This window comes from Oncorhynchus tshawytscha, linkage group LG31 (genome assembly GCF_018296145.1).
Source record: "Oncorhynchus tshawytscha isolate Ot180627B linkage group LG31, Otsh_v2.0, whole genome shotgun sequence".
NCBI lineage: Eukaryota > Metazoa > Chordata > Actinopteri > Salmoniformes > Salmonidae > Oncorhynchus > Oncorhynchus tshawytscha.
Window position 1 is genome coordinate 2,648,598 of NC_056459.1, and position 24,360 is coordinate 2,672,957.

A 24,360-nucleotide genomic window follows, 5' to 3' on the forward strand; every position below is an offset into this window, starting at 1 on the left:
ACTGTATTTTTTTGTGAAGAATCAACAACAAGTGGGACACAATCATGAAGTGGAACGTCATTTATTGGATATTTCAAACTTTTTTAACAAATCAAAAACTGAAGAATTGGGCATGCAAAATTTTTCAGCCCCCTTAAGTTAATACTTTGTAGCGCCACCTTTTGCTGCGATTACAGCTGTAAGTCGCTTGGTATGTCTCTATCAGTTTTGCACATCGAGAGACTGAAATTTTTTCCCATTCCTCCTTGCAAAACAGCTCGAGCTCAGTGAGGTTGGATGGAGAGCATTTGTGAACAGCAGTTTTCAGTTCTTTCCACAGATTCTCGATTGGATTCAGGTCTGGACTTTGACTTGGCCATTCTAACACCTGGATATGTTTATTTTTGAACCAGTCCATTATAGATTTTGCTTTATGTTTTGGATCATTATCTTGTTGGAAGACAAATCTCCGTCCCAGTCTCAGGTCTTTTGCAGACTCCATCAGGTTTTCTTCCAGAATGGTCCTGTATTTGGCTCCATCCATCTTCCCATCAATTTTAACCATCTTCCCTGTCCCTGCTGAAGAAAAGCAGGCCCAAACCATGATGCTGCCACCACCATGTTTGACAGTGGGGATGGTGTGTTCACGGTGATGAGCTGTGTTGCCAAAAAGTTCAATTTTGGTTTCATCTGACCAGAGCACCTTCTTCCACATGTTTGGTGTGTCTCCCAGGTGGCTTGTGGCAAACTTTAAACAACACTTTTTATGGATATCTTTAAGAAATGGCTTTCTTCTTGCCACTCTTCCATAAAGGCCAGATTTGTGCAATATACGACTGATTGTTGTCCTATGGACAGAGTCTCCCACCTCAGCTGTAGATCTCTGCAGTTCATCCAGAGTGATCATGGGCCTCTTGGCTGCATCTCTGATCAGTCTTCTCCTTGTATGAGCTGAAAGTTTAGAGGGACGGCCAGGTCTTGGTAGATTTGCAGTGGTCTGATACTCCTTCCATTTCAATATTATCGCTTGCACAGTGCTCTTTGGGATGTTTAAAGCTTGGGAAATCTTTTTGTATCCAAATCCGGCTTTAAACTTCTTCACAACAGTATCTCGGACCTGCCTGGTGTGTTCCTTGTTCTTCATGATGCTCTCTGCGCTTTTAACGGACCTCTGAGACTATCACAGTGCAGGTGCGTTTATACGGAGACTTGATTACACACCGGTGGATTGTATTTATCATCATTAGTCATTTAGGTCAACATTGGATCATTCAGAGATCCTCACTGAACTTCTGGAGAGAGTTTGCTGCACTGAAAGTAAAGGGGCTGAATAATTTTGCAGGCCCAATTTTTCAGTTTTTGATTTGTTAAAGTTTGAAATATCCAATAAATGTCGTTCCACTTCATGATTGTGTCCCACTTGTTGTTGATTCTTCACAAAAAAATAGTTTTATATCTTTGTTTGAAGCCTGAAATGTGGCAAAAGGTCAAAGTTCAAGGGGGCCGAATACTTTCGCAAGGCACTGTATATGATGTGTATATTAAGTAAATTGATATCAGGTGGGTGCATTGTCCTGGCAGGGTTTAGGTCCGCTCAACCCCTTAAGAGGGCAAGGTAAACGCCAGTAAATACGCAGCCATTCTGAGTGATCATCTTCAACTTATGGTGAAGCATTTCTATACTGATGGGAGTGATCTCTTCCAGGATGACAATCCCCCGTGCCCTGTGGATGTGGGCGTCACTGAATGGTTTGATAAGCATAAAAACAATGTAAACCATGGCCGTCTGTCAGCAGATCTCAACACAATTGAACATTTATGGGAGATTGAGGAGTGGTGCCTGAGACTGCGTTTTCCACCACCATCAATGAAACTCCTATTATGGAATTTCTTATGGAAGAATGGTGTCGCATCCATCCAATAGAGTTCCAGACCATTTTGTTTTTTATTTTTTGTTCTTGTGCTTTTACCCCCTTTTTTTTTTTTTCCCAATATCGTAATATCCAATTGGTAGTTAGCCTTGTCCCATCGCTGCAACTCCCCTACGGACTTGGGAGAGGCAACGATCCAGAGCCCTGCCAAGCCACACTGCTTGAGTTCCAGACACTTGTAGAAAATATGACGATGCTCATTGAAGCTGTTCTGGTGGCTCGTGGTGGCCCACTGCCCTATTAAGAGACGTTGTTGGTTTTGCCTTTATTTTGGCAGTTACCGGTATAAGCCTAATGGTGTAGTAGTGGCAGTGTCGGGTACTGAAAGGCTAGACATGAAATTGTATGGTATTTTGTTTGTAACAATTTTTACAGTCCCACCACTGTGTGGTTTACAATTAAACTATTTTCTCTCCCCCCCTTTTCCTGCTATTTTCTCCTGGCAGCTGAGGCTTCTCATCGGCTCAATTTGTTCTACCTCGCCAACGATGTCATTCAGAACTGTAAGAGGAGAAATGCCATCGTCTACCGTACTGCCTTCGCCGACATACTCCCCGAGGCCTTCCAGCTGGTCAAGTGAGTAAACCACACTGTGTTAGTTGAAGTGGCCCCTAGATGCTGATCATGGGTCGGTGATGCACTAATGTTTAAGGTTAGTATTGAGGGAGAGGGAGCAGATCATAGATGTGTTTTCTAAGGGGGCAAAATGTAGCAGTGAGGGGGAAAAGATCTCTTGGGAGTCCTGTTTCTAGAAAACTTGCATAAACAGTGTTCTAATGTAGGCCTACCTGTAAGGGTAACTTGGGGTATACCGCCACCCTGGGTAACACGCCCCTTGCCCGTACTTCTCACAGAAAGCGCTTCATGTCCAATAAAATTCCCCCAAAACTTTACTGCTCTTGCTCTTCTAAAAATGTAATCTGTCTCATCAAAATTTAGGTCACTCCCCCAAAAATGATTTAGGAGTAGGGTGGTGGTTTACCCCAAGTTGCACTACAACAGGCGTGTTACATTTAGCCCCCCTCTCCCCTATGCACTCGAAGTGAATTGCAGAGCGATAATGTGCTTAACCAAGCTGTTGCTATAAACTCCATGTTTTTAAAATAGTGCAGTTTGAGGATATTTAGGAGTTGAGAAATAAAGTAGGAATGAAAAGCTGTTTCCCCTGCGACAGCAAGAATTGTTGTGCCTTGACTGCTTGTCAGAATACCTGTTTTCCCTATGGCAGTCGTAACTTGAATACACCCCGAATAATTTTAAATGACTGCAATAAAAACACTGATCCTGTACCTATGGGAAACTTCAGCCCGGCGCAAGCCACGTGGTCAGAGCTAATGACTACAATGTTTTTGTTTGTCCACCATACAAGTCAATGACTGTGTCTCAAATGGCTTCATATTCCCTTTTTTATAGTGCACTACTAAACCAGGGCCCATTTAGCTCTGATCAAAAGTCGAGCACTATACACACAGTTTATTACGTACACCACCCCGTTCACGAAAATGAATCGCTCCTTCAGACCGTGAGTCACGTGGCCGTGGCTTGCTATATAGAGCAGGCAGCCGAGCATTGACAGTGTCTAGGGCAGGCCTGGGCAAGTATTTTCCATGGAGGACCACATTAGAATATATTTTTGCCATCACTGGCCTGAATCGTATTACAGGATTATACATGTGTATGACTTGACTGATATATCTACTGTAAATTAAGTCCAGATATGCTACTTATTTTACTTTTTTAACATGCACAGAAATAAACCACATCCATGGTCTCCTTTTGGTAGGTGTTTTCATTATTATACATGCAATGAACTACACGAAGGGAAAGGTACACTGCGTTCAGCACCACGGACAGATCTCTTGTTAAAATCTCTTATGGATAGGGGAGACGCTAGCGTCTCAAGTGGCCAATAGCCTCTGGAAATGCAGAGCGCCAAATTCAAATAAAACGCTATAAAACTCAAACTTTCATTAAATCACACATGCAGGATACTCGATTAAAGCTACACTCGTTGTGAATCCAGCCAACATGTCAGATTTTAAAAATACTTTTCGGCAAAAGCATGAGAAGCTATTATCTGATAGCATGCACCCACCTGAACCAGTTGTAAACAAAAGAACTAGCATAGCAGGCGCTACACAAAATGCTGAAATATAAAACATGCATTACCTTTGACGAGCTTCTTTGTTGGCACTCCAATATGTCCCATAAACATCACAATTGGTCATTTTTTCCCCGATTTAATTCGGTCCATGTATACCCAAAATGTCCATTTTATAAAGCAGGTTTGATTCCGGGGGAAAAAAAGAGCTTGCCAAAACACGTCACTACAAAACATTTCAAAAGTTGCCTATAAACTTTGCCAAAATATTTCAAACTACTTTTGTAATACAACTTTAGGTATTTTTAAATGTTAATAATCGATCAAATTGTAGACTGGGCAATCTGTATTCAATAGAGCAAGTAAACAAAACATGCCCCTTTTTCCCTCTTGCGTAACTTTCAACAGTGTAACGTTGTTCCAGGATGTGCCTCTTCTTCGTTGCACCAATGATTAACTCCAACCCAATTCCAAAGACTGGTGACATCCTGTGGAAGTCGTAGGAACTGTAAAATGGTCGCTATCAAATATCCCTTGGCAAAGAGAACTGAGGGAATGGTCAGAGGCAAAAAAATAAATCTGAACCGTTTTTCCTCTGGGTTTTGCCTGCTACATCATGTCTGTGACTATAACATAACTTATTGAACCAGTTTTAGAAACTTCAGAGTGTTTTCTATCCACACCTACTAATCATATGCATATAATATATTCCTGGCATGAGTAGCAGGAAGTTGAAATTGTGCACGCTATTTATCCAAAAGTGGAAATGCTGCCCCCTATCTTTAAAAGGTTATTAATGGGTATGCACAAAAACAAAGAGCGCTCAACATTCCATATAAACTACTCAATCAGTGTGAGGAGTGAAGTCTCTGATGGGCATTGACTAGAGTAGTAAAGTCTGGTATAGTTTTTGACGTCGCTATGCGCAGGATTGCTGAAAGGTGAGAGTCAGTAAAGAGATGATCTGTGCCTTGTTATATTTCATCACTGAAAATGTCTGTTCACTTACATGGGTTGACCCAAACAGTACAAACATCCTCTGAGCATGACTTCTAATCTTTGGTAGTTTTGTTCGAGAGATGCATAGAACCTTGTCAGCGACATTGTTTTGAATAGTTCTCCAATCACTGCATCAGACTGAAGATCGATAAGCTTAAGTTGCAGGTCAGTGGGAGTGTTATCCAAAGGATAAAGGGAGAGGAAACCAACAGCATGTCATTTTCCAACACTTTGGAATCCTCAATGACGAAAGAACTCACCATTCAAAGCACGCAGCAGGGATGTATACTTCTCCCGCTGGTCGTCTGATAGGGAACAGACTAGTGTCAGTAGTTGGGTGAGATTGTTGGTTTCTACTTGGCGGGTCAGGAGGAGTAATCTTCCCTTGAAGGCATTGACAAGGCTGTACATCTGATGTGCAAAAAGGTCCTTCTCTTATAGTTTTCAATTCATGAGGGCCATGATGTCCACTGTGAAAGCAAAATCAGCCAACCATGTTTTATCTTGCAGTTGAGGGAGAACCACTTTCCGTTCATTTGCAAAAACTCAGCAATCTCCGACTTCAGGTCCCACACCCTTTTAAGCACCTTCGCCAAACTCAGCCGTCTCACCTTTTTGTGGTAGGGGAGATCTGCATGACTCGACTCTGTTGGAAGAGACAGTGAGTCAAACTGCCTGTGGTTGAAAGATTTTGCTCTTATGAAGTTTACCACTTTAGTGACTGTATCCACAACATGGCTCATTTTCAGAACACCTTTACAGAGCACCTCCTGTTGAATAATGCAATGCAGGAAAATAATTTTGTGATCTGGCTTCAGCTCAGCTACTTGATCTTGAATCCTTTTCAAAAGGCCAATGTTTTTTCCTGTCAAGTTTGGGCACTCATCAGTGGTCACACAGGATAACTTTTCAAAACTCAGTCCCAGCTTTGCCCCACACTTATTAACCTCTTCCAATAAATATTTCCCTGTGGTTGTGCTCTTTATTGACTGCACTAAAGCGAGCTCTTCTGTCATTTCAAAGTCTGGGGTTATGCCTTGTAAGAATATCAACAACTGCGCCGTGTCGCGTACATCGCTGCTCTCATCCAGGGCCAAGGAGAAATAGGTTAAATCTTTCAACTGTTCCATATTCTCTGCGATGTGCTCAGCAACTGGCTTGCTATGTTTGGCAATTTTGTGGGGCAGTACATAGCTAGCTCTCGCAATTCCGTCGTTTGCTGAATGCAGTTTTGTGAAAAGTCCTTGCTGCTTTTGCAACTGAGAAAGCAACTCTTTTTATGCACTTGCCCTCCTTTCAGAAGACATCATCCTATATTTCTCTGCATGATTTGTCTGGAGGTGTCTGGACAAGTTGTAGTCTTTCAAGACAGCGATGCTATCTTCATACACTAAGCACACAGCTTTCCCTGATACCTCAAATAAATATTTCGATGTCCACACTTGCTGGAACACCCTACATTCATTGTCTACTTCCCTTTTCTTTGAAATCTTTGGAGAAACTCATTTTTGCGCTATTTCTAGATGGCTACTATTTGTAACTGTTACGTGTGTGTCAGTCACTGTCTGTCCTCGCGTATAAATAACTACACGTCTTTTAAAATAAATGTCCCACAAGCGGTGGGAGTTAAAGCATTACACAAAGGTGCGTATTCATTGGGCTTTTAATTTGAATAACACATACAGTGGGGAGAACAAGTATTTGATACATTGCCAATTTTGCGGGTTTTCCTACTTACAAAGTATGTAGAGGTCTGTAATTTTTATCATAGGTTACACTTCAACTGTGAGAGAATCGAAAACAAAAATCCAGTAAATCACATTATGATTTTTAAGTAATTAATTAGCATTTTATTGCATGACATAAGTATTTGATACATCAGAAAAGCAGAACTTAATATTTGGTACAGAAACCTTTTGTTTGCAATTACAGAGATCATATGTTTCCTGTAGTTCTTGACCAGGTTTTCACACACTGCAGCAGGGATTTTGGCCCACTCCTCCAGACAGACCTTCTCCAGATCCTTCAGGTTTTGGGGCTGATGCTGGGCAATATGGACTTTCAGCTCCCTCCAAAGATTTTCTATTGGGTTCAGGTCTGGAGACTGGCTAGGCCACTCCAGGACCTTGAGATGCTTCTTACGGAGCCACTCCTTAGTTGCCCTGGCTGTGCGTTTCGGGTCGTTGTCATGCTGGAAGACCCAGTTGAAGTGTACCTATGATAAAAATTACAGACCTCTGCCGATTTTCCTACTTACAAAGCATGTAATGTATCAAATAATTGTTCTCCCCACTGTATGTCGCAGCATACCTCAACATTGTTGCTGACCAATCCCAATAGAGCATCTTTGGTATGAGAATGGAACGGGCTGTTTGCAGCATGGCTGTACCACCGTCAGATCTGCCACAACTGTATAATGCTATTCCTCCCTACACCTTGTAGAGTTAATCGCCCGAAGAATTTGGGCTGTTCTGGAGGCAAAGGTGGTTCCGACACGGTACTAGATGGGTGTACCTACTACCTAATAAACTGAACACTGAGTGTATAGGAAAAAAGGTTTGATATGCTGGTCAGGGCTACACTGACACTTTACACATCAGTGCAATGTCAGTGATGACCTATTCTGTCTTCTCCTGTCCTGCAGTAATGTCGGAGACTCTAAGGTGATGAAGTCTGTGGACAGGATATTAACCATCTGGGAGGAGAGGAGTGTGTACACAGAGCAGCTTATAGCTGAGCTGAGGTCCAGTCTTGTCAAAGAAGAGTCACCTGCTGCTGTGGAGACACCTAAAGGTGAGTAAATCTGTGCCAAACATGTACCACCAGCGGAGTTCATTGTGATATACTGCTTCTTTTGAATATCATAAAGTATCTTTTGAAATTGCACATGTCAAATTTAATTTGGCATCATGTTTATTGTTGTGCAGTTCAATGCTTGTGTGTTGTGTTAACACAGTAATTTCTTATGTAATTTCAGCTCCAGTCAACCCTAAGGCTGCTCTTCAATCTAAGATCGTAGCTGAATTTGTCGTAAGTGTCCACGACCCACTGTTCAGGATAGATTATATTTTCTGCTCTGAGGTTTTCTTTTTTTTTATCCAATTGTGTATTCAGAAGATTTCAACTGCATATCCTCTTGATACCAAAACATACCAAATGAACTAACTACTGTACTATGAGAACTGTAAATACTTAAAGTAAATGTTAGTACTCCAAAGCTACTATGTTGAGTTGAAATAGACCCTGACTGGAATCAGGCCACACAACTGCCAGCCACAAAACTGCTATGTATTGTGGTGTGACTCTCTGACTGTCCTGTCATGCAGCCCCAGGCTTTCATAGATCACCTCTCTAAGTACCACAGCTCTGTGGAGGAGGTGTCACTGAAGGAGAAACAGCTGGCAGCCATGAGGGTGGACGTTTGCAGCACTGAGGCCCTCAAGAGACTGAAAGGTAACAATAGCCAAAGGTTTTAAGGTTAACACACAACCTGCTGCAAAGTTATCCATGAGCATTGATGCTGTTTGTCCCAAATTGCACCCTAATCCCTATTTAATGCACAACTTTTGACCAGGGCCCACATCTTCCTGAAATGTCAATGAGCATTGGCCCAGTAACTGGAAAAGGCATGAGGCATCTCTTACAGATCTGAAAGAAACCTTGACCCCTGTCTGGCCACTCTAGCCTAGGAGGAGATAACAGTAGTTTTTAGACTGACCAAGGTTGTGTGTGTTTTTCTTTCATTTCTCTCTCTAAATCAACCACCCATTCAGATAAGGCAGGAGGAAAGAGGCACTCCAAGGACTTTGAGGATGGCAGTGCGAAGTTAAAGGAGTTTGTTGCCTTCCTTGACCGGCAGATCAAAGGAGGGCCCCCTCTGTTGGATGCTCTTGGCAACGCAGATATTTTCTACGAGATGCAGTATAAGGAGGTCAAGATAGTCGCCAATGTGAGTAGCTGAATCAAATCATTCAAAAGTATTTATAAAGCCCCTTTTTTTTTTACGTCATTAGAAGTCCCAAAGTGCTTATAGAAACTAAAACTCCAAACGGCAACAATGCAGATGTAGAAGCACGGTGGCTAGGAAAAACTCCTGAGAAAGGCTGGAACCTAGTAAAAGAAATGAACCAGGCTCTGACCGATGGCAAGTCCTCTTCTGGCTGTGCCAGGTGGAGATTCTAAGAGTACATGGCCATTAAGGCCAGGTAGTTCTTACCCATGTTCATAGATGACTAGCAGGGTCAACTAATAATCAGTGGTTGTAGAGTGGGAACAGTTCAGTACCTCCAGAGTCAATTTCAGTTGGCTTTTCATAGCCGAGCATTCAGAGTTCGAGACAGCAGGTGCGGTGGAGCGAGCTCAGGAGAGAAAGGGAGGTTGAGAGTAGAGGTCAACCGTTTAATTAGGGCCGATTTCCGATTGTTAGTTAACCTTATAGTTAACTAGTCCAACGCAATAACGACCTGCCTCTCTCTCGTTGCACTCCACAAGGAGACGCGAATGCAGTAAGCGAAGGTAAGTTGCTAGCTAGCATTAAACTTATCTTATAAAAAAATAATCATAATCATTAGTTAACTGCACATGGTTGATGATATTACTAGATATTATCTGGCGTGTCCTGCGTTGCATATAATCTGACTGAGCATACAAGTATCTAAGTATCTGACTGAGCGGTGGTAGGCAGAAGCAGGCGCGTAAACATTCATTCAAACAGCACTTTCATGCATTTTGCCAGCAGCTCTTCGCTGTGAGTCAAGCATTGCGCTGTTTATGACTTCAAGCCTATCAACTCCTGAGATGAGGCTGGTGTAACCGAAGTGAAATGGCTAGCTAGTAAGCGCGCTAATAGCATTTCAAACGTTATTCGCTCTGAGCCTTCTAGTAGTTGTTCCCCTTGCTCTGCATGGGTAACGCTGCTTCAAGTGTGGCTGTTGTCGTTGTGTTCCTTGTTCGAGCCCAGGGAGGAGCGAGGAGAGGGACGGAAGCTATACTGTTACACTGGCAATACTAAAGTGCCTTTTAAGACCATCTAATAGCATTTGAAATACAAATGGTATAGTCCTATAATTCCTATAACTACAACCTAAAACTTCTTACCTGGGAATATTGAAGACTCATGTTAAAAGGAACCACCAGCTTTCATATGTTCTCATGTTCTGAGCAAGGAACTGAAACGTTAGCTTTCTTACATAGCACATATTGCACTTTTACTTCTCCAACACTTTGTTTTTGCATTATTTAAACCAAATTGAACATGTTTCATTATTTACTTTAGGCTAAATTGATTTTATTGGTGTATTATATTAAGTTAAAATAAGTATTGTTGTAATTGTCATTATTACAAATAAATAAATAAAAATCGTCCGATTAATCGGTATCGGCCTTTTGGTCCTCCAATAATCGGTATCGGCGTTGAAAAGTCATCATCAGTTGACCTAGTTGAGAGAGCAGGAGAGAGTTTAAGCTCACACAGGACACCAGATAAGCACTGTGGCCCTCTCCGACTATACCCCTGGACAGGGCCAACCAGGCAGGATATAATCCCACCCACTTTGCCAAAGCTCAGCCCCCACACCACTTGAGGGATATCAACAGACCACCAACTTACTACCCTTAGTCAAGGCTGAGTATAGCCCACGAAGATCTCCTCCAGCCCAAGGGAGCGCAAAACCGGACAGGAAGATTGTGTCAGTGACTCAACCCACTCAAGTAGATTATAGCAAAAAGGGCTGGGATGGCATGGAAGAACACTAGTAAGCCAGTGACTCAGACTCCATAATAGGGTCAGAGGCAGAGTATCCCAGTGAAGAGAGGGGAGCTGGCCAGGCAGAGACGGCAAGGGCGTTTCGTCACTCCAGTGCCTTGTCGTTCACCTTCGTACCCCTGGGCCAGACTACGCTCAATCGTAGGACCTACTAAAGAGATGAGTCTTCAATAAAGACTTAAAGGCTGAGACCGAGTCTGCGTCTCTCACATGGATAGGCAGACAGTTCCATAAAAATGTAGCTCTATAGGCGAAAGCACTGCCTCCAGCTGTTTGCTTAGAAATTCTAGGGCCTGCGTCTTGTATACGTGTAGGTATTTGTTGGCATACGTGTAGGTATTTACCGCAGGACCAAATCGGAGAGATGGGTAGAGGAACAAGTCAAGAATCTAGCAGCTGTATTTAGCACTAACTGAAGTGTATTTAGTGCTCTAATATAGAAGTGACAAAAGCATGGATGAGCTTTTTTGACAACAAGTTTTTGATTTTTGCAGTGTTATGATGTTGGGGGGGAGTGTTTGTCGAAAGAGATCAGGGTCCAGAGTAATGCCAAGGCCCTAAACCGTTTTATTTGAGGTGACTGTACTTCAGATTAATTATCAGATCAAATAGCACATCGCTTTGTTTCTTGGGACCTAGAACTATAATTTCTCGTTTGTCTGAGTTTAAAACTAAAACATTTTCCGCCATCCACTTTCGTATGTCTTAAACACAGGATTCCAGGTAGGACATTTTGGGGCCTCGCCATGAAGTGTACGAGATTGTGTTCTTAATGCCTTGTATCTGTTGTTGTGAAAGGTTGAAAGAGATTTTCTTTGGTTTTAGTGGAGGGCTTTGGTAGTAAGACTTGAGTTGCATAGATTTTTTTGTGTTCGAGCTTTCTTTTCTTTTACTTCCCAAGGCCTACAAGACGTTTGCCAACCGGGTGTCCCACCTCAAGCGTAAGCTGGACAGCCTCAAGGCCACCTTACCAGACCTGGATGAGTCGCCCATCCCCTCGCCCTCGATGGACGCCCCCTCTCCCAATGGCTCAGAGTCCCCGTTCCATGGCCTAGCTGACCCAGACTCCGACCTGGATGGCCTGGCCATGGATGACGAGGCGGACATCACTTTAGGGGAAGCACCAAGCCCCCTGTCCTCCCCTGGTGGCTCCCCCGAGCAGGGCTTCACCGTAGGGGAGTCAGACAACCGCGACGTGGAGGACATGGAGCTCTCGGATGAGGAGGCAGAGAACGTCAATATCATAGGTGAGGGTAATGACATGCGATGCAGAGCATAGATGGGGTGCAGGTGGTTAAGGGACAGGATCTATACTGAACAAAAATATAAACGCATCATGCAACAATTTGAAAGATTTTTACTGAGTTACAGGTCATAGAAGGAAATCAGTCAATTTAAATAAATATTTTAGGCCCTAATCTATGGGTTCCAAATCACTGGGTAGGGATGCAGCTCTGGATGGGCCTGGGAGGGCATAGTCCCACCCACTGGGGAGCCAGGCCCAACCAATCAGAATGCATTTTTTCCCCCACAAAAGGGCTTTATTAATGACTGAAATACTCCTTGGGCTGGCGTGGTTCTGATGCTGGTTGGACGTACTGCCAAATTCTCTAAAAGGATGTTAAGGGTGGTGTATGGTAGAGTAATCAACATTAAATGCTCTGGAAACAGCTCTGAAGGACATTCCTGCTGTCAGCATGCCAATTGCATGCTCCCCCAAAACTTGAGACATCTGTGGCATTGTGTTGTGACAAAACTGCACATTTTAGGGGCCTTTTTATTGTCCCCAGCATAAGGTGCACCTGTGTAATCATCATGGTGTTTAATTAGCTTCTTGATATGCCACACCTGTCAGGTGGATGGATTATCTTGGCAAAGGAGAAATGCTCACTAACAGGGATGTGAACACATTTGTGCACAACATTTGAGAGAAATAAGCTTTGTGCATATGGAAAATTTCTGGGATCTTTTCAGCTCATGAAACCAACACTTGTTGGGGATATGTTTTTGTTCAGTGTAGTACTTTCATGTGCCTCATTTATACCTGTACGTGTTACGCCCCTGAAAACAGGGGAGAAATAATCACGAGAGTGATACGGTGTTGTATTCTCAATTCAACGTTTAGTTCAATCATTTCACAAAAGTAACACATTACAAAACAGAAAACCCATTATACAACTAACACAGCAAAATATCTTATTAACAACGTACATGTTCATTCACAATCAACATAAAATGGCAGCTACTCTCAGTACGATGCTGTTCTTCACTTCAACATGACTTACTTTCTTTGTTTTTGTTTTCCGTGGGTGGTCAGGTAATTTCTCTGAATCTGCTTTCAGGAGGTCATACAGGCAGCTGGCACTCCTAGAAAAGTCTTTGATGTATTGTCTGTAGTAAGTGAGTAAACCAAGCATTTTTCTGAGCTGGCCCACAGTCTCTGGTCTGATTTCTTTCAATGCTCTTACTGCTTCAAAATCGGCTGGGTCAACTTGGCTGCCCTCTGCAGACACTATTCTGCCCAAATAACGGACCTGGGGTTTAAAGAGATCACACTTACTTGGTTTGAGTTTAATGCCATACTCTCTGAGACGCTGCAAAACTTTTCTCACATCATTCACATGGCTGTCGAATGTTTTACTGAAAACTAGCGTGTCGTCCAGATAAGGAGTGCAGATGTTATCTCGGAGCCCTTCCAAACACTCCTCCATACACCGCTGAAAAGCTGCAGGAGTGTTCATGAGGCCGAATGGCATACGTATCCACTCAGAGTCCCCATGGGGTCACAAATGCTGTCAGTGGTCTGCTTTCTTCAGAGATGAACCCCTGGTGATACGCTTTTCCCTGATCTAAGAGGGAGAACCAGGAATTACCACCTAAACTGTCCATGATATCTTGGACCCGAGGGATGGGCTGGCGGTCGGGATGTGTCTTTCTGTTCAGGTCTCTGTAATCTATACACAACCGGAGGGTCCCATCCTTCTTACGAACGCACACGACAGGTGAAGAATATGAAGAGTTTGACTTCCTAACCCAGCCCTGGACTACGAGGTCATAAATGTAACCCTTCATCTCCTGATACAGTGGCCTGGGCACTGACATGTATGTGCGCTTTACTGGTTCAGAGTCCTTTAGAGAAATAGTCATTTTCAATCGTTCAATGCAGCCAATGTCATTGTCTGATCTGGAGAAGGAGTGACACTCTTCTCTAAGCATTTGCCTAACAACCTCTCTGTTCTTCGGTTAGGTGAGTTAAATCTACTGGTGGATCCCACAGTTCAGTAGCAGTACATGGGGTTCGAACGCTGGTGTGATTCACTGTGGCTGGGGTGACAGTTTTTTCAAAGACTTGGGCAGGTAACACAGTCATAATGGTTTGTACTGTACCGATTTATTGTGTGTCCTAGCAGGGCAATGTCGTGGTCAGTGGGGTTAGAGACATCAAGCAGGATAACTGGAAAAACACCTTTCCTGACTCTTGTGTCAAAGAACTCAAGGTCGTCTGGCCACTGCGGGTTCAGGTCTGGCTGGAAAAGCATTGTCATGTCATCTTTGAAAGGCTGGGAAGCTACACGGCACTCAATCTGAATGCTACTGTGTTTTGGTACAGCAACCTTCTCTTTCTTGGTTTTCACTGCGTATTCATCTGTCTGTTCTGCGCTAACAGCCTGTATAAAAGCTCTCACCTTGTTTCTTTTGAGGCTTGGGAAAGCTGTTGTTACTGTACTGTATCGTTTAGTCTTTTCGGTCATTGTCAGGATGTGCTCGATAACATTGAAACCTATGATGGGATGTGATAGGTGACAGCCTTTCATTACCAGCACCGGGATGATCAGTTCCTTTGTTTGGTCAGTTTCAGAGGCTAGCTGAAAAGTTGTTTCAATCCATCCCAGGTACGGCATTTCAGTCCCATTTGCTGCAGTCAACCTTAGATCATCAGGTGATTTCTGAAACATCTCTCAGCCTTGCGTTTGGGAGAGATTCCTCTTTCCATCGTTCATCAATGACTGATACCTGAGAGCCTGTGTCCCATAGAGCTTGGAGGTGGTGGCGATTCAGGTGACACTCAATAAGGCACTGTCTGCCGACTAGCGAGGGGTGGCAACCTTGAGCTAGGGATGGTAAGGAGTGGGCATTTTCCTCTGTGCAGGAAAACATTTCACTATTAGAGTCAATTTTCAGGTGAGTGCATTTTTCCTTATGTTTAGTCCAATGTTGGTTTTGACATACTTTGGAACAGTACAGTGTCTCTTTACATGATGAACATTGTTTCAGGTTCTCAAATGAATCTTCTCTGGCACAATTTGCACATTTCTGGGACTTTTTGGTAGCTACGGTTAACACTCGTCCCTCAGCGGTAACCCGTTTCCGTTTAAAGGGGCCTCCCTTGATGGTCTGGCTCCCCGGATTTTACATCCAGCTTGAAAATGTTCTCCACTCCCACATCGGAAGCAGTGTGTGCAGCATGCATCTGTTCTGGCCTGCTGGCAGACAAAACACCTCCTTGGAGCTTGAGCAGAGCGGTTGGTATACCAGTTAGGTGCATATTGATGCTGCGCAGGGTCAGGTGCTTGGGACCGACTGTAGCTGCTGTAATACTGCTGCTGGGAAACAGGTGGCTGGGGGTCCCTATCTGGCCTCCTAACTGGGGGTGGGGCATAGGCACAAGGCGGTGATTGAAACAGGCTGCTGTAATGTCTCCTTAATCTGAGCAATCTCTGCACTGAGACCTTTTAGAGAAGCTACACCTGTCTTAAGTTCAGCTAACTCTGTTAACAGTCCTGCGGGTATCTTAGCTTTGGCTTCCTTCACAGGACACTTTGCAGATGGTGTATCTTCTAACTGGACTACACTTACAGTTGTAGAAAGCTGTGGGGCATTAAACCGCTTTTTGTTTCGTCTTTCTATCTCATTAGCACAAGCAATGTTAAGCTTCTCTAGCAAAACCTCATCTGATGTTTTGCTCTCTAGCAGGAGAGGCTGCATGTCTATCCTGATACTGTCACTCTGGAGACCCGTAAGGACTGTGTGAAAACGCATGCTCTGGACTAGAGCAGGGTCATACTTAAGCCCTGATTCTGACTCCTGGGATGCAAACAGTACTTTTTGCCTCAAATCTAAAACGCGCATCGGGAAGCTTTGAGGGGTCTCCTTGCTATGCTGTGCTTCTGAAGCTAGCTGTTTGTAAAGCTCTGTTGCACTCTTTTCTTGGAAGTGGGAACGCAGGATACATCTAAGTGTGGGAAGAGTTAGCTGAGGTTTACCTTCCAAGTAGCTGCGTAGCTGTGAGCCTGGAGAAATAGCCCTGACTACTGCGTCTACTATTTCTACCTCAGGATGGCCTCTGTTAAGTCCATTTTCAATCTGATGGGCAAGGCTGGAAAAAATCAGTTTTTCTTTCTGGCCCGGTTCACCTATCTGACCAGAAATTTTAAACTCTTTGCGCCAGTATGAGCTGAGCTGTGCATTGGGTGAGAGCGGCACGCTCCCCTGAAGATTGGCATGGTGTAGGGGCTGACGCAGAGAATCACTGGCTTTGGCTGCAGTAATCTGCTCAGTTTCCACCCCTTGTTGTGGAGTTACAGTTCTCAGTTCCTCTATTCTGTGATGTGTTCCGGCTGGTTCAATATCATGTTCAATTTGCCCTGTTTTGTTATCTATGCCACTGATCATCTCTGTCATTTCGTCTCTAAGTAGCAACAATCCCGATATGCCGCCATCTTCTAACTCTGCGACTTCCTCTCTTTCAAGGAACATCATAATGCGAGTCATTAATTATGCGGGATTTGTCTTTAACATTTCTTCTCTGTTCGCCTGATATTTCAAGGAAATCACATATCTCTAGTAATTTGTCTTTAGTCAGGGTGTGCAATTCTCCTACTACCTCTTCCTGTAGTTCTTCCAAGGCACTTGTCATGTTGACAGAACAGGAGGAACTTTTACTGTGCAGGAGTTGACTCTGAATTAGATGGTCCTTACTGTCTCTGATGATCGATCAATGGCCTCAGTTGACACGTACTTAACCACTAACTTCCAACTTCCCTCGAACAGCAACACTTTCCTCACTGCAGCCTGCCTGAGTTGTTATGTGGAGATTTAGCTGGCTCGGAATTCAGCGACCAGGGTGTGGAAACTGGACATCTGAGCAGCAATCTCAGCGGAGCCTCCAAAAATGTTACGCCCCTGAAAACAGGGGAGAAATAATCACGAGAGTGATACGGTGTTGTATTCTCAATTCAACGTTTAGTTCAATGAGAAAAGACCGCGATTTCCCCCAGGAATATGGGTGGAGACCAGAGCAATCGATCTCCGGCTCATAGATTAAGAGCATTTCGTAGATCACAGATGAACACTTTTAGGCACCACAAAATAAAGTAATCAATATAACGTTTACACATTACTCTCACAATTCGTACCCTTTGACAGATTTGAACTTTAACACAATTATATGAATGTTATCAATCTCTATCAACTAATACTGAATGCATCTTTTTAACCTTAGATGTTTTAAGATCCTCGCATACTATGAACTTACTAATACTTTTTAATGTATAACAGGCTATGAATATTTCCTTTAACCTGTCACATACGGCTCTATTGTGTTGCAACTTAGATGTTTCGATTGAACATTTCCTCTGTTTTCAGTTGAGGAGCGAGTTGAAAGTATCATCCCAGCTCCAGTCCCCATCACTGTGCCTGTTGTCACACAACCGCCACTGGCCACACAGGCAAAGTCTGTTCCACAGGCCACACCCTCCCCAGCTCTCGTGACCCCTTTGACCCATACAACCAACATATCAGGCAACCTCGCCAATGTGGACCTGGGTAAAATTAGCTCCATTCTCAGCAGCATCACATCTGTCATGAAGAAACCAGGTGAGAAACTTCAGCTATTGTAACATCATAAAGGCACTACATGCAGGCAGCCACTGTTGCATCATCAACACTGTTATTCTGATGTTGCATCATAAAGGAAGCAGTCCGGATTTTTAGGGTCAATTCAGAATTTAATTCAATGCAACCCTTGATTTAAATGTCCAATATGAATAAGACTGGAAGCATAATTTTAATTTGAAGTAGAATTGAATTAACCTTTTCACATGTGGGTTCCAAATATCTCTTAATGGTCCCCCCAGCGTGAGTTGTTTTATGCGCGTGATGTCAGAATGCACCCACTGTTCCAACATGTGATTGTTTCTCAAAAGGACAGTTAAAACACGCTGCCTGCTAATTATCTATAGGCTCTGTTTTAATTGGTAAATTTCACAGTATTTTCTAACAGATTGTATTTTCTAACAACAGTTTGAATGAAGTGTGTTCCACCTCATAACAGAAGCCATGCCAATGAGGCCTATTTGTTATATGTACAGTAGTGGTGCGTGGTTCAGCTGTTTGACCCGCACCTGCCCGCAATTGCTAACAACCCATCCACAACAGGCCGACTACATGAAAATCTGAGGCACCCAATCCTAACACGGAAAATATAGTAATGTATTTAGGCGTCAGACAGACTGCAGAACAATTTTTGGGACAGGGTGCAGGATTTTGTTTTGCCTGATATGTTAGAGATGTTTCTGCTTAGAAGTTCTGACATTTTGGAAGACTTTGTTAATGAAGTTGTCTAATTAGATTACATGTAGCTTCTCTTATCATGTGTTGCCTTAGAATACTAAATTAACCATTTCTCAACATAATGTAATAGATGGATAGAATGAATACAATAAAGAAAAAATATAGGGATTAGGTATTCTGTGCAAAATGTCCAAATGATATCAGTTTGACCGGTTGTAAGGAAAAAGAAAGCTGTAAAAACGACCCAACTTGTTTTCCGATAAGGTTTCAGTTCGGCTTCAATGCATATTTTTGTGGTTGAAATACTATCAGCTTTTATGACGAAGACTGCACCGCTACAGATCGTATCTAACTGAGCATTGCCTTCTCTCAAGATCAAATATATCCCCTCCTGTTCCCAAGTCCAAATTTTGTATGCTGCTTTTAGATCTATTAACAGCAAGGGTTGCATTAAATCAGCGCAATATTTTTTTTTATGACGCCCTTGTCGACTTTCAATTCGTTCAGCACAGAGCGTATAAACGAAAGCATTCACTGTGAAAGTTTATAGTTGTAAATGAAAACTTGTTCTGAACTGGCCTACCTGGTTAAATAAAGGTGACATGATAAATAAGTGATACATATTGACCCATCATACACAGGCTATGCGCTGCACTTCGTTCAATTTATTGAGTCAGTTTTCTTGCTTCACCTGTGAAACGCAGAAATTTTTTCTCAAAACACGGATGTCCATTTCCACGGGACTGGGACTCATCAGAGGACTTTGGTGTTTGACTAACCAGAATAGCCTACTGTTTTTTGTGTTGTTTTTTTATGTACATATTTCAATATCCATTTAACCATTCTAAACAGTAAGCTACAGTGTCTTTGACATGCACATGCCTATTTGAAGTCTCATCTTGTGACTAAATAAACATTACAAAAAATAGAATCACTAATGTAGGTAGCCTTACCCGCCTTGTATCTGCAAGCAGTTGGCTTTAGCGAATATTTCAAGAGCCTCCCTCCACTCACATACTGAGGAGAAACCTTAACCAAACTTGAGGGTCCACCACCATTAGTGTGTCCACTAACCATTTAGTTAGTTTGTAGGCCAAACTGTTTGTAAGCTACAGATGATTTTTTGAGGAGACTGCTTTTCAGGATGTCTCATGGTCTGACAAACACCCTAGCTCTTTCACCGTTTCACTGCAGATGCGGAAGTGTGACATAGGCGGATGCGGTGGATTGAGACTGATCCGATGCCAAAAAAACAAACATATCTCTAGCATGAATTGGCAGATTTTTATGGGGATTTATTTTAATACTAATTAATATCAATGGGGTGCGGATATCGACCTTATGGGGTTTTAACCTGTGTTCTCCTTTTTAATCTACACTGATTTTGAAGTGGATTTAATAACTGACATCAATAAGGCATCATGGCTTTCACCTGGTCAGTCAGTCATGGAAAGAGCTTACACTCCGTGTATGTGGAGCAAAATGTTAGAATCGCAAAAACAGTATGCAATACATATAGAATTGTGAGGATCGCATCTTCACTTAAGTATCGGGATACTATTGTGAGGTCCCTGGCAATTCCCAGCCCTATTAGCCGCTGACATCAACACTGTTATCAATATAAAGCCACAAGGTGCAGAGCGTTCAATTTGCCTGCTAGGGGGCAAGGAGACCCCCAGCTCTGCTAAAACCATGGACGACTGCATGCTGTTTTCAAGTGATAAATGTATCCTCTTGAAGGGCATAGTCAGAACTATACGTTTCTGATTATTCCATGCAAAACAATTGCGCACCTTTACCTCTATCAGAGTTATACAGCAAGTAACTGCCTGCTTTTTATAATCGGTAAACCTCAATTGATCACGTTATTTCGGATACTTGAGGGTTAGACGTATTTACTATTATATTGTTAAATAGCATTTGTCACAACACCTTGAAGTCTGTTTAAATGAGAAGCCATTATTCAGAGCAGTGGTCACCAACCTTTTTCTGAGTCGATCACTTTTGCAGTCAAAAAGCAAGCTGAGATGTAAGAATCAGATTATTTTTTTATATATAAATATGAATTAAAATGCAACATTAACCAAATAAAAAACATTCTGTCGGAATGAGGTTTGTGCAGTTGGCCTAATAGCCTACATCATCACAGTATTTTGGCTATATGCCTGGCCTGCCAATATTGGTCTTCTCAGACCATATTACATTTCAAAACTCGAGCTATGATAATAAAATCGATCAGTTGGTGTAGCACTTGCAAGGCACATCTGAGCATAAATAGAAATGTTCAAGTATTTGCTTTTTTATTTTACTGCACTGATGGTACCTGTATCTGATGGTCATGGTGCTTTCAAGACAACTGAACTCGGGGAAACAACGAGGTCAAATCACAACGTCAGTCATCTTCATGTCGGAAAGTCGCAGCTCTAGGCAGGTGCCCGAGTTTCCGACTTGGAATTTCGAGTTGGGTGCCTGTTCAAAATTATTTTTCCCAGTTGGATCTAGTCCCCCCCCCGAGTTCCCAGTTGCCTTGAAAGCACTGAAGTCGGAGATTTCGGAGTTCCCAGTTTTGAACACGGCATTATTCTCAGCAGAGGGAGGGAGTAGGAGAGGATCCGCCTCTCACGGTCCCTGCTCTCTCCTTTCTTCTGATGAGACTGACCAGAGAGTGGGAACAGTCTTCCACCTGATGGTGAAACTCGAGTCTAACAGCATCTGCACATTCATGTTCATATGACCAGAGAAAGTGAAATTGCTAATAATAAAAACGCAGGGTGTTCGATACACTTGGCTACTCATTCAATGCAGCTGCAGCTCAAGTGGAAGTAGAGAAGCACATTTTATGTTTTGTAATGGTGTTGAATAAAACTTACATGAACTCATAAAACCAGCAGTTTTTTACTGTATTCTTTGACAGTCTCTCTGGTCATGGTTTTAACGAATTAAAATCTATTTTACTTTTTCCCCTAGGAGTGAGTCCAGGTGGTTCTTTGGTCTCCCCCTCTCCAGCCAAGACCATCCCTCCTGCCCCAGTAGCCCCCCAGGTAGCCAGCCCTCTGACCAGCATCCTGTCCAAAGTGGACATGACTCCTGAGGAGCTCTTCGGTGCACTGTCTGAATCCCAGGGGCAGGCCAGCGGGCTGAAGGGTGAGAAACCGTGTGGTAGAGCAAATTTTAAAGAGCGACTGAGCTCATCGTTTAGCCCATTAAGAAAAACTAGATATCAGTCCTGGTGGTGTGGTTCATTGTGTGTTATCGTACCCTGTCAGTTACTGGTGTTAGTCGCTCTTGAAACACCGTAGCAGCAACCGCTATTAGCCTACCACTTCCTCCGAATAGTCAGAAGAAAGAAATGTTATTAATTTAGACTTTTTTGCATAGGATGTTTTAGTCGCACAATTTTGCATCTAGCTAAGTTGTTTGGGGATTTTGGTATTTCTCAAGTACAAAAATGTGCATGAAAACTAGTAGAGTGCACTTCAGACTATCAAGTCTACTGCTACTATCTATGACCAGAGTATGTGTCTATCTGGTGCTGTTTCATAGCGAATCATGTTACAAAACAGGGCACTGCGGGACACAAGATGCTTGCGAATGGGTTTAGAATTTTTCGAATAAGAACTGGCAGTTTGGATACAAGTAAGTGTGCATCGTCTCAATTCTCATTCTGCCCAAAACAGTTAAACTCCTCAGTGCTTGACTTGGGCAGGTCATATAACTCAGTACCGGCACCTCACATTTTCTACTGCTTGAGTTCCTGCACCTCTAAGTGGCCACTCCAAAAAGGGCTTAGGGGCCAAATTTTCTTTAAACATACACTGAACAAAAATATAAACGCAACATGCCACAATTTCAAAGAATTTACTGAGTTAGTTCGTATGTGGAAATATGTCAATTTAAATCTATTAATTAGGTAATCTATGGATTTCACATGACTGGGAATACAGATATGCATAATGTTGGTCACAAATCCTTTTTTAAATTTTTTTATGGCGGAAACTGCAACACGCTTTTATACACCTTTTGATCCAGAGCATCCCAAACAAGCTCGGTGGTGACATGTCTGAGTATGCAGGCAATGGAAGAACTGGGACATTTTTAGCTTCCATGAATTGTGTACAGATCCTTACGACATGGGGCCGTGCATTATCATGCTGGTGATGGCGGCGGATGAATGGCACGATAACGGGCCTGAGGATCTCGTCATGGTATCTTTGTGCATTCAAATTGTCATCGAAGGTGAACATTTGCCCACTCTAGTCGGTTAGGACGCCGAACTGCAGTCAGGTCAAGACCATGGCGAGGATGATGAGCACACAGACGAGCTTCCCTGAGACTATTTGTGCAGAAATTCTTCGGTATTGCAAATCCCCGGCTGGTCTCAAAAGATCCCGCAGGTGAAGAAGCCAGAGGTGGAGGTCCTGGGCTGCTGTGGTTAAACGTCTGCGTTTGTGAGGCCGGTTGGACATACTGCCAAATTCTCTAAAATGACGTCGGAGGCGTCTTATGTTAGAGAAATTAACATTCAATTCTCTGGCAACTGTTCTGGTGAACATTCCTGCAGTTAGCATAACAATTGCACGCTCACTCAAGTTGAGACATCTGGCATTGTGTTGTGATAAAACTGTTCATTTTAGAGTGGCTTTTTATTGTCCCCAGCAGAAGGTGCACCTGTGTAATGATCATTGTTTAATAAGCTACTTGATATGCCACACTTGTCAGGTGGCTGGATTATCTTGGCAAAGGAGAAATGCTCACTAACAGGGATATCAAGAAATTTGTGCACAACATTTGAGAGAAATAAGCTTTTTGTGCACATGGAACATTTCTGGGATCTTTTATTTCAGCTCATGAAACACTTTACATGTTACACTGAACAAAAATATAAAAACGTAACATTGGCCACGTGTTGTCTTATGTAAACTAGTCAGGCGCTGTGTAATGTGGGCAAGTCTGTCTTTTATGGGGAGGATACAGCACAATCTGCAAAACAGTTTGTCCATACATGACAATTTTCCTTAGCCACAACAATCCTGTGTTAGTGGGCATCGAAATCAAAATCCAAGTACAACCCCATGTCATTTGTGCCTAACTCAGTTACACAAATCTCACAACTCCGTTTTGGAATATACTGACTTACACTTTTTATTCAATTTTGGCACTTGAAGAAATGTGTCTGACCAATATTGAGGCCACATTTACCGCCGCGCCACTCGGGAGCCCTGAGGCACTGCATCTCAGTGCTAGAGGAGTCACTACATACCCTGGCTCGATTCCAGGCTGTATCACAACCGGCCGTGATTGGGAGTCCCATAGGACGGCGCACAATTGGCCAGTGTCGTTAGGGTTTGGCCGGGGTAGGCCCTCATTGTAAATAAGAATTTGTTCTTACTGACTTGCCTAGTTACATAAAATACACAGGGGTATTTTCAACCAGAAAACTTGGCCGTTGTATTGAGTTGCCCTTTAACCCTTGTGGGAATTGGCCTATATGGATAGGACTACATTAAAATGTTTCTTCCAGAATAAATATGAAAGGCATAACCATGGTAGCAATTGAAAGAACAGTTTGGAGACCATGGGAAAAGTATTAGTCCAAAGGTGAGGACACAACAGTTCACCTGACACAAGACTGAAGCCCAACATTACACTGTTGATTTTGCTGTACTTTTGCTCGCATTTGTTGATAACAAGATGTGAAAATACCCTGGATTCATTCAGTACCATAAGACTATTCCTGCAAAATGTTAGGTTGTTGCAACATAAGGCAACAAAATTACAAGAATTTGAGTGAGAGGACTAACTGGTGTCTCCAAGTAGCCACAGAGTTCCTATGCAGTTTCAATGAACTTTAATGTTTGTTTTTTTTGTTAGCTCTTCTAGCTTTGCCATTGAGGAACTAGAGCAAGCACACTTCTAGTTGTTTTGCATCACCGCCATCACACAATTACGGTTGTTATTTACACAATCCAAAATGGTCCATTATAAATCGCAATCTGGGTCAGGTGGGCATTTGA

General features: G+C 42.9%; 1 protein-coding gene across 2 annotated transcripts in view; it reads left to right on the forward strand.

The window, feature by feature from the left end:
- celf3a (cugbp, Elav-like family member 3a) overlaps positions 1-24,360 on the forward strand; it is a 67,377-nt gene that overhangs the window by 10,972 nt on the left and 32,045 nt on the right. For both annotated transcript variants that reach the window (XM_042310252.1, XM_042310253.1), the window contains exons 2-9: positions 2,357-2,486; positions 7,655-7,803; positions 7,988-8,040; positions 8,337-8,463; positions 8,784-8,959; positions 11,676-12,021; positions 17,420-17,650; positions 21,314-21,490. In XM_042310252.1, the coding sequence (XP_042166186.1) occupies positions 2,357-2,486; positions 7,655-7,803; positions 7,988-8,040; positions 8,337-8,463; positions 8,784-8,959; positions 11,676-12,021; positions 17,420-17,650; positions 21,314-21,490 (1,389 nt within the window). The remainder of the gene's footprint in view (positions 1-2,356; positions 2,487-7,654; positions 7,804-7,987; positions 8,041-8,336; positions 8,464-8,783; positions 8,960-11,675; positions 12,022-17,419; positions 17,651-21,313; positions 21,491-24,360) is intronic.